This window comes from Chionomys nivalis, chromosome 4 (assembly GCF_950005125.1).
Source record: "Chionomys nivalis chromosome 4, mChiNiv1.1, whole genome shotgun sequence".
Lineage (NCBI taxonomy): Eukaryota > Metazoa > Chordata > Mammalia > Rodentia > Cricetidae > Chionomys > Chionomys nivalis.
The window spans coordinates 114445480-114456183 of NC_080089.1; the positions used below are offsets into that span (position 1 = coordinate 114445480).

General features: G+C 41.1%; 1 protein-coding gene across 8 annotated transcripts in view; it reads left to right on the forward strand.

The window, feature by feature from the left end:
- Golga4 (golgin A4) overlaps nucleotides 1-10165 on the forward strand; it is a 91236-nt gene extending 81071 nt beyond the window's left edge. For 5 of the 8 annotated variants that reach the window (XM_057766280.1, XM_057766282.1, XM_057766285.1 and 2 more), the window contains 3 exons: nucleotides 3186-3272; nucleotides 6063-6121; nucleotides 9545-10165. In XM_057766280.1, the coding sequence (XP_057622263.1) occupies nucleotides 3186-3272; nucleotides 6063-6092 (117 nt within the window). In that variant the 3' untranslated portion in view covers nucleotides 6093-6121; nucleotides 9545-10165. The remainder of the gene's footprint in view (nucleotides 1-3185; nucleotides 3273-6062; nucleotides 6122-9544) is intronic. The other 3 variants (XM_057766283.1, XM_057766284.1, XM_057766287.1) reach the window with 1 other exon arrangement.
- The last annotated feature ends 539 nt before the right edge of the window (nucleotides 10166-10704 follow it).

The following is a 10704-nucleotide window of genomic DNA, read 5'->3' on the forward strand; positions in this document are numbered from 1 at the left end:
TATATTACCATGTCTGACTATCAAATCCTTTCAGATAAAAATTATGTTACAGTAATGTGATCTTGAGAGGGATCTATTAGTTCCCAGTGGTCCAGTGTTCCCTTTCCTTCAGGGCTTTACTAGTTTTTCCCTTGTCTTAAGGTAACACCGATGAATGACTGTTTCCCCTTTACTGTGCTCTTAATGCAGCTAAAGCAGCAGCCTTGGCAGGATGCTAATTTTGTGTGCATGCGCAGGAGGTGGGAGACTGAGCTTTGAGATCTTCTCAGGACGGGAGCCACTTGGACTCTACTGCTGGAGTACAACTGGGCTGGCTAACACACTGTGGCCTTCCTGAGTCTAACACGCTAGCTGCCGCTGCCTGTTGCTCCTGGGGACTGTAGCTTGTGAAATGTCGTTTCCAAGTTGAAAACTTTGGAAAAGAGACAGTCCAAGCCAAATGTAATCTTGTGCTTTCTGAGCCGGTGGTTCCCTTCAGTTTGCAGTGTGGAAGGCAGCGAGAGCGCTGCTCCAGCCGCCCCAGAGGCACAGGTTCTTCATGGCCTTTGTCTGCATTTGTTGTGATTTTCTGACTAATGATGATGAGCAGCCTATAATTCTTCCCTCATTTTATATGTGCATGTTGAAGCTGGTGGTAGGTGTAGTCTACTGTTCGTTCATTCATGGACGTGGAAGCTGACGCCACTCCTGACTTTAGAAATGAGCAGTTTGTTCTCAGTTACCACACTGTGGAGCGGAGCTTCCCTTGTGGGGCTTTAGACGGGAGAGGCTTGGGTTCTGTTCAGGGCTCTCAGCACTCATTCAGAATGGGCAGCAGCTGAGAGAGAAGGTCCAAGAGAATGACGTGTGGGTTCCTTGAGTCACAAGTAGTCTGGCCCAGCTGAGCACTGTATCTGTGAGGTGCAGTTGTCTCCAGCTGGACCAGACAGTCTTGAAGCTAGATGATTTAAAAGAGTTTCAGAATTTTATGTGTATATATCAATGAGAAGATGACCCTGAATGCTACTAACAAGAATGAAGCTGGTTTTTGACACAACTTTTGCTGATTTGCTTAGTTTCTCTATATTAACAAGAAACTCAGAGTGGAGAGCAGGTTATATTTTAGGGTGAACCAGCCTGTGGAGGACCTGGTGGTGTGTCGTCTGTACCTAGCAGTCTCCGTGTGTTGTCCTGTTTTCCTTCACCTGCTTTGGCTACAGCATTCTTCGTGAGGCAGGTGCTTAAAGAACACTCGTATAGTACACATAGGCTGGTAGCATGGAGCCCCCCAGCCTGCTTTTCCCGCTGGGTTTTGGTCCTCCACTCTGTTGTTGATACGACATCCAGTCTGCCTTCTGTTTTGCTTCGTAAGCTTGATTGAAGAGGCATTCCCCAAGGAAGCAGTAGCTGAAGAGCTTGCCTATAAATCAGCTGGCCCATTTGAACGTCTCCATACTTCTCAGGATCTGAGGATGTGTTTTGGAGAGCAGACCGTCTGATTTCTTTCCAGGGTATAGCGAGAGTCCTGGCTGCTTCATGAAAGCTTTTCTGGCGAGCTGGAGGCTTTGCTGATTGTCAGCTATAGATTCTGGGTCACTGGTGAATTCTAGAAGTGTGAAGAGGCAACTGGTCACAGATCCTGGTTGTGTCATTATAAACGTGTTTGGACGTGGATGTGTGTGTGTTCAGAGTGAGTTGTACTTTGTTAGCTTGTATGATACTGAAATTAAGGAAATGGTCCATATAACTGAATTTTATATTTTTGGTACCTGGGGGAAAAGTTTTTATAAATGGGATACAGGAAGTTGCCTCTCTGTTAACAAAAAGAAAACCCTGAAGTAGTTGCTACTTCTGATTTCCTTTAGCCAGTTCAGATGTATATGCTTGACCTCCACACTCAAGTTCAGATGTATATGCTTGACCTCCACACTCAAGTTCAGATGTATATGCTTGACCTCCACACTCAAGTTTTGCACACTAGTTTGTGTTCTGTCTAGGTGATGTGGAATCCTTCAAGAGCCTGATTGTTTTAAATGGCATTTTTAGAGTTTTTTTGTTTTTTTTTTTTTTTTTTTTTAAAAAAGCTATTAAAATGGCAGAGGCAAAGGCAAGAAAGATACCTGACACTAAAGTCATTGTGTGTGGGGTCTGCGTCTAGTAAGTTATTAGGAATGTGTAATGTCTTGCCTTGGCTCTACAGGTTTTAAAATGTTAGTTTATTTCCTTTCTGGTAATAATTTAATTTTTCTAGTGATTTGAATGAAGTTTCAAAACTTTGGGTTGATAATGTTATGCTTATTTTTTTCCCTACAACTTTTCCCAGAAACTCACTGCTGCCAGCACACACACAGGCCTATACACAGAGTACATGTAGCCATGAGCACTGGTCCTCTTGTCTGGGATGCTCTACCATGCACTGTAGGAATCCCCAGGAGAGTGTACCACCTGACTTGATGTAAGCGCTAAACTCCTTGTCCTTCTTACTTCCTAAGTGACATCTTCTTCCCTCTCTGTCTCCCTCACAACATCTCAGCTTGATACACAATAGGGAGTTTCAACCTTTGAGGAGATTTCCAGGAGCTTATGAGTGACAGTCTGACTCACGGTATATTTATTCTGATCTGCACAGTTTATGATCTTGTTTTGCAAACCTCCATGTGTAATGTTTTGATTCATCATGTGTTCTACCAAACAAAACATTGTGTTCCTTTAATATGTAATTTCTACTAGACCAATGTGCTGCATGTCCTGAAAAGTAACTACTAAGCATGTTCATGTCCATGCAGTAGCCCATGTTTATGAGATATATGATGTGATTTAGTTAGAGCCTAACCCTGGGGGTTTCTAATCCTTGTTATTTAGAGCATATATTTTGCAATGCATCACTGTAGGTTACTGCAAATATGAGGCCTTTTCAGATGAATCCATGATGATGTTTCATCTTAAGCCAAAAGACCAAGAGCTAGATCTTTATGTAGCTTCATGCTATTGGAGATGCATCGTCTAAAGTAATTCAAACGTGGACCTTGTAAGGAACCTTCTTGAATTGAAATGCTAGTGCTTCCTTGACTGATAATCTTCACATCATACTTCTTTGTTCGTGGCTTCCATTGAGAGCACTAAAGAACCCCTCAGCAGAACATGTCAGATGGTGTGAGACTGCGTCGCCTCGTATCTACTAATGATCTCTTTCCTGTCGCTTCTAGACCATGGCGAAAGTTATAACCACTGTCTTGAAATTCCCTGATGATCAGGCTCAGAAAATTTTGGAAAGAGAAGATGCCCGGCTGATGGTAAGTTCCAGAAGGAAGATGTAGGGAGGCAGCTTTCTTACAGTTTATATTCTACCTCATTTGTAAAAAGAAATTGAAATTTTTTGAATGTCTTTTGTACTACAACTTAAAAAGTGGTGGTTGATGGACATTAGGAAGGTTTAAGCTGGATGTGGTGGGGACTCTGAAGGGAGAAAGTGGTCTTTCTCAGTAGCGTGGGCATTGGTGCCGTGTGTGTAGTGTGTAGTTCCCAGAGCTTGAGCTGCTGATGGTAAGGATGCAGGAGAGTTTGTCCTTCTGCTGCACAGAGCACAGCTTCTCAACAGCACCATGTCCTTTCTTCTATTGTAAAGTATTTTCATGGGCATTGATTCGAAAGACTTTAATCATCTTTGGGGCCAATAAGATGACTCAGCAGACAAAGGCAGATAGTGAGCAGTGCCAAACAACACAACTCTCAAGGCAGACCATTTTTTTTTAAAGATATTTAAGCCTATCTAAAGGAAAACATTGAATCGTTTATCCTTGAGTAAAGCGGTTTTCATTCTAGAAAGGGATGAACTGGGGCTGGCTCTTGAGTTAATCTTCCCTTGCTCCTGAGGCTGACCTGCCCAGGTTTTAAACAAAACCTCATGTCTCTTGACACTTTACTTGCTGAATCAATTCAGTCTTCAGCCACCTACTCCTGCGGCTGTTAGAGAGAACATAGAAAGTGGAAGCTTTGAAGGACACAGAACGGTCACTTTCATCCAATCACATGTAATGAAAGACACAGAACGGTCACTTTCATCCAATCACATGTGATGGAAATTGGCCTTATAGATCAGTCAAGTAATAAAAATAGGTAGGAAATACGAAGTAATTTATGGGCATGAAGTGGGAGAGATCCTAAAATATAAACTGAAGATTAATCAAATTGATTGGCCTTTTTTTGGGGGGGGTCAGTCTGAAGGGGTTGTTGGTGTTTTGTAGAGTGATTCAGGCTTATTTACTCTATCTCTAAGAGAGCTTCATTAATAAAGTATAGTGTAGTTGGCTGAAATTGGAACCAGGAGATTCTGTTGTTATAAAGAAGCCTCTTTTTGAGTTTTCCTAAAAGAACAGCTTTCTCAGTAAAGTGCTGCAGACCCCGAAGACATAAATCTGCACGTCAGTTTCCCTAATGACTGTGCTGCTGCCAGAATATTTCCTTCCCTTGGTCTCTGAGGGTTTGTCTTCTTCCTCACTCACTCGCTTGTGCTTGGCTCTCACACTCATCCTCCATGTTGCCTGCTTACTCTGCTTTGTGGTTTTAGAGCCTCATGCATGCTGGAGCCCTGCACCAGTGAGCTGCATCCGCAGCCTTATGTATAGTTCTGGATTTAGCTCTCGATCATTCTTGTACTGTTGGTCTCTCCCGTTTCCATTTGAGTCAGAATTTTTTAAGTCTCTTAAGTTAATAAATCATCTTTATAACGTTTTAGGTGGCGTCTTCCATACATTCCAGGAGTTTGAAAATAAATTCAAATAAAAATGGCACATAAGGAAAAATAGTGCATATGTAAATGTAGGTTTGACTGACGCTGTTAGGATAAGACTCTGTCAGATCGCTTTTTAAAATGTAAACAATTCAGAAAAATTACTTGGAAAATCTTTTATAATCTTAAACGTTCAGACTGTTTGCCTCATGCCAAGATCATGTCTGTTAATAGTGTGGCAAGCCCAGGAACATGCCAAGAATCCCAGCACTTAGGAGGTGAAGCAGAAGAATCTCAAGTTCACGGCCATCGTGGGCCACAAAGTGGGAGACTCTCTCAAAATAAAACATTAAATAGCTCCACTAGATTTTTCTTTGTTTGATTTACTAAGTGGTTTTCATTTCTTAAAAGCATAGACAGGATATCCACAAACTTTATCTTGTGTGCTTCTGCAGATTTTCCTGCAGAATACTAACATACTATGTTGTGTGTATTGAAAAACATTTTTCTATTTAATTGTGCTACTTTTTACTAACTTCATATTAAATATGTATGTTCTTCAGGAGCTTGTCATTTAAACAAAAATAGACTCAGGTTTGGCAAACAGACTTTGTTGTCATACTGCCATCTCAAAGCAAACCGTACAGCTAGCCAATGGTGATGGGTGACGGCACCTGACATTAGGGCGGGCAACATGGTGTTTCATTCCTGAAAACACATTTTTTTTCTTTTTTCTTTTTTTGGTTTTTCGAGACAGGGTTTCTCTGTAGCTTTGGAGCCTGTCCTGGAACTAGTTCCTGTAGACCAGGCTAGTCTCGAACTCACAGAGATCTGCCTGCCTCTGCCTCCCGAGTGCTGGGATTAAAGGTGTGCACCACCACTGCCCGGCCCAGCAAACACTCTTGATACTCTGTTGAATTATAAGGGAATTACTCAGTGATAAAGTTGATACTTTTTAGAAATGAGAGTTCAAAATACAGTTGTACTGTGTTTCAAATTTGTCAACTTCCAAAAGTTTGTGGGTAAAAACTAAAATTAGGTAAATCAAATTTTAATTTATACTATAAAGGACTTACGAAAAAATCGCTTTATAATATAACCTCCTCTAATTTACCTGGCAGTTAAAGGCACCCTTAGCATGAAGTACATCTTTCAGCATTTGAACTTTTAAATGAAAATTAAAAGTAAAAATCTAGGATGGGGGGAGTATTACATAGTCCTTATGCTTGCCTGGTGACTCTCAATTTGAAAACAATTAAGTACTATCTGTAATTCTCCACTTCATATACACAATTTAACCTGTGCACTGTTGTCTGAAAACTAACCCAACAAGCTTTTCCTCTTGGCTTTGTAGTTTCCTTCACCTCGCAGTGGCATCTTCTGATACCTGAGTCTGTGCTTAGTAAGCGTGTGGTGAGTGGAGAGTCATATGTCTTGTAACTTTGGTACTGAAATCACAGCTATTGCATGCGATTAACCATTTCACTGGAATTATTTTGTTCTTTTTAATGAGCATGGTTATGACATTGGGTTAATGTAATTGCTTTCTGTTGTTTATGTTAAATGGACTGATATGTATATATATAGAGACTAAAAACCAACGAAAATGGCATTTGAAGTTACTACAGATTATGATAGAGAAATGAAAAATAATTTTTCAATGTGAAGTGATGAAATACAGTGTGTACTGTGTTTCAGATTCAAATGAAGAGCTGTATTTCACATCCGGACCCTAAATTGCTACAAAGCTTAATTATAATGCTAGTTTACACACAATGAAAACTAATAAAGCTGATTAAAATAAAGAGTTTTGTTGCATCCTAGGATTGCACAGCTCAATTCAAGATAGCACATGGGTTCAGTAGACGCTCCTAGGCAGCGTAGTTTAATTGAATATGGCTGTTTCTGATGAACATTTTATTACAATGAAATGTAATTATCTAAATGTTTCTCATGATTTACTGTCTTTAAGGATTCTGAGTCTCACACAGTATTCATGTCTTTAGCTTGATTTAATATTGCCATAAACATTTAGGGTCCACACAGACCTCAAACTTGGCTGCAATTTTCACAGATAAATTGAATCACAGTCAGTAAAACCTGATTATATTTCATGATGATGGTTTGTTCCAGCCATGAACAAATATAGCAGGATATTTTAAAGAATGTTTTAATTTAAAAACGTTCATTTTAAAAAGATTTGTTTACTTTTATTTTATGTGTCGTGTGTTTGTCTATGTGTGTGTACACCACAGAGGCCAGAAGAGGGCATTAGATCCCCTGGAACTGGAGTTACGAGGTGGTTTAGCCACCCTGTGGGTGTTGGGACCTGAACAGGAGCAGCTAGTGCTCCTACTCTGTGGAAAATCTCTCTAGCCCCTCTGTTTTTTAAGGTTTTTTTTTTTTTCAAACTGCCTGCATCAAGTCTCCTTTTGATCTTCATAGTGTGTCATCTAACTTGCTTGCATGATTACCTAGAGCCATCCTATCCCTGTCTCCATTACAGTGGTCGGCAGTGCAGAGCATGGTTTATTAGGTGGTTGTAGGAAGCCTAGGTACAGCTTATGGAACACCTTCAGAGTCAGACAGAAATATGGCAGGGAACAGAAGCACTTCTCTCTTCTATTCAGAACAGCAGGTCTTGGCCTTCCCACAGTCTCCCTGCCTCCTCTTCCAAAAATCCCCTTTACAGCCCCTTACCATAAATGATGCCAAAGAAACAAGGTTTTAATGCTTCTGGGACTGGGATAGGCAAGAATGGGAGTAGATTATCCTGTTTGTCTCCTGGCAGTAAGGACGGCAGGCATTGACCAGCAATGGCTTCTGGTTTGTTTGTTTGTTTGTTTGTTTGTTTGTTTGTTTGTTTGTTTGTTTGAAGAAAGGGTTTTTCTGTGTAGCCTAGGCTGGGATTTTCCTGCCCAACCTCCCTAATGATTGGATTACAGGCATGTGCCTAGGACCTGGCTAGAATGACCTTCATTTTGCTGAGTGGCCTCTATTCTGGTGTCAGAGATTAGGGCTAAATAGAGTGGATCTAGCCATACAATCTTTGGGAGACAGTTTTCTAAGGGAGTCTTCTAAAACCTTTTAAGTGCAAGTGTCTGAGCTCCTGTAGGGGCAAAGATGGCTACAGCATTAAGTAGACACTGATGAAAGACACAGGAGACAGGATTGCAGACAGCCTCATGGACATTTGAACATAACGTTTTACTTCAGATATTAAAGACATAGGAGACAGGATTGCAGACAGCCTCACGGACATTTGAACTAACTTTTTACTTCAGATATTAAAGACACAGGAGACAGGATTGCAGACAGCCTCACGGACATTTGGACATAACGTTTTTCCTTCAGATTTTAAAGACACAGGAGACAGGATTGCAGATAGCCTCACAGACATTTGAATATAGCTTTTTACTTCAGATATTAAAAACATGCTGGTAACTTTAGTGAAAAAAAAATATAATAAGAACAACAAGTTTATGAGCCTTGAGTGACTGTGAGTCGGATGTCTCCCTAGCTAGTCAAGTAGCGCTGTGTCAGCTACACAGGGCTGTAGACAGCTGCTCTCACGCTGGAAACGCCTGCCTTGGCATTTCTGCTCAGCGACTGCTTGTCCATTCAGCGTTCAGGTGAAACATTTCAAACCCAAGCTTTGCAAAACTGAGTGAATGCCCACGTCTGCCGTCACTCTCCAGGCTCTAGTGTTCTGTGAGACTCTCCCAGTTCTCACTCTCGCTTTCTCTCCGTCCGTTTCTGCCCATTGTCATGTTTGGTTGTTACCTGTAGGCATCACGCTTGCAAGTACAAGCGAATAAATGTGTTTTTAAGAAGAAAATTAACCTACAAGTATGATTATCATGCTCAGTAAATGAAATACCAAGATAATACTAATGTTATCTAATATTATATACAATATTCAATTTTTCCATTTTTTGAATGAGATTTTTCATAAATGTTTAAGACCCCAGGCTCCACAAAGTGTATACATTGCAAACTGTGTTTTCTGAGGTCTCCTTTAAACTAGAGAACTTGGTCTTTTGCTTTCATAACATCAAGGTTGTGCCACTTCATTGAATGAATTTTGTTTCCTAGAAGTGTTTGAACCAAGGTTTCAAAGTACTGACTGAAGGAGGACCTTAGCAGGGGTCTCACAGCTCTCTTCCAGGTCCTCGGGGCCAGCATGATATGGAGCTAGCTTTCTAAAAAACACTCAGTTTGTCTCTCCTGCTTGACCTCTAGCATTCTAAATAACATTCTCAATCTGAGCACTAGCATGTAGCATTTTAATCTAGGAAACCCTTAGGGAGATCCTGGGGTTGTGTCTCATTTTAATGAACTCAGGATGAAGCTTAGTCTTTTACACCACAATGCCAATGCCATTTGTTCTTTTTTCTGCCATACATATCATGCTAAGAGAATTGCAGGGCGTAGGAAATCTACACCCTGGGAAAGTGGAACCACCTCCTTCCCTGAAGTGCAGATTTGTAGAGCTGTGGGGGAGGAGCTCTCCACATAGTCAGGTCGGACTTAGGAACGGCTTTCCTCGGGGTTCAGTCAAGCAGCACTGGATTCATGATCCAGGTCTCAGCCTCAAAATCCACACCTAAATACTGTTCTCTGGGACTGCTCAATCAGTTTAAATTACTCTAAAAGTAGTTTCTAGAAGATTCCATTAGGAATCAATATTTGAAATGTTTTTACTTTTCTATGTCATCCTTAGAGTGCAAGTTATTTTACCTTGAAAAAACAAAACAATTCTCACATGAAGTTGGCTATAAAAGCTTGTTTGTTTGTTTGTTTGTTTCTCACCCTAATTTCCTTTTTGTTTTTCAGTCATGGCTCCGAACTTCATCTTGAAGAAATGGGGAGAGTGAGGCTGGGCAACCGCTGCTTGGCAAACTGCCCTGCTGTGTCGTGCAGACAGGTCTCACCCTGCCCCGCATGCACACTGCTTGCAAAGCGGGTGTTCTGGGTGGAGAAATGGGGATGGTTTTGTTCTTTTCCTTCAGTTTTTCTTTGAGAAGTCTTTTGTGGTTGTGGCTGTTCTGACTGGCTTGCCCTGGTCACTCAGTGCCCCTGTCATCTTTTCCTTCCCCCTTTCAAAGAACTGCCTATCTTCCTTATTTATTTTAGGGTGATTTCTTTTTCTTCTTAAAGACTTGTGCAATATATTTTGAGGTGAAACTTAGTGGATTTTTTTCTGATAAATTAAGAGAAAATTCTCTATTTCCCAGATTGATTTTTTGACTATTTGCTAAAGCCTAATTCTTTAAGCTATGATAAGTCCCAAATGGCAGCACCTCATGTTTACCTAGCTTTTATACTTATATTATTTTTCAGAGGAAAAAATACTACTGTAAATTGTAAATAGTCAATACATAATCCTATTGTATGCACATCAGTGACTGTTGGCCTTGTCATCTCAGAGTATCAGATAAATAAAGTATATTTCCTTTATAATATTTCTCATTGTGCTTCTTCGTACGTTGAAATCACTTCCAGCTGATTAAGCATCCATGTTTCAGTGAAGTGAATGTAGAGAGGTTGCCGGGAGAGCTAAAAGGAGACACTAGGAACGGTTTGTGTGTGCTCGGCTTTATATGAGCAATGGGAAGGACGTGGACCCCTCCTCTCTTGTTCCAGGAGGGCTTCTGTAGGCTCTGGGGGTCACTGATTCTCTTAGGCCTAATGAGAGAGAAGCTCCCGGATGCCAGGCTGTGGGAACTGCTAAGAAGAGTTCACACAACCTTCGTGTTCCAGGGACAGCAGTACTCGAACTCATAGATCTATAGATTTCTGCCTGAGATTGAACATCAGTTACCCAGCCAGTTGGCTAGCTTTGCTGGGGGTTCTTGCTCTATGAGAAGAGTGCAAGCTCTGTGGAGGGGAATGGGGCCACCCACACCTTACAGCTGACCTGCTCGTTCTTTAGAGAGATGACAGGAATCACCCCACCACACACACACACACACACACACACACACACTCTTATT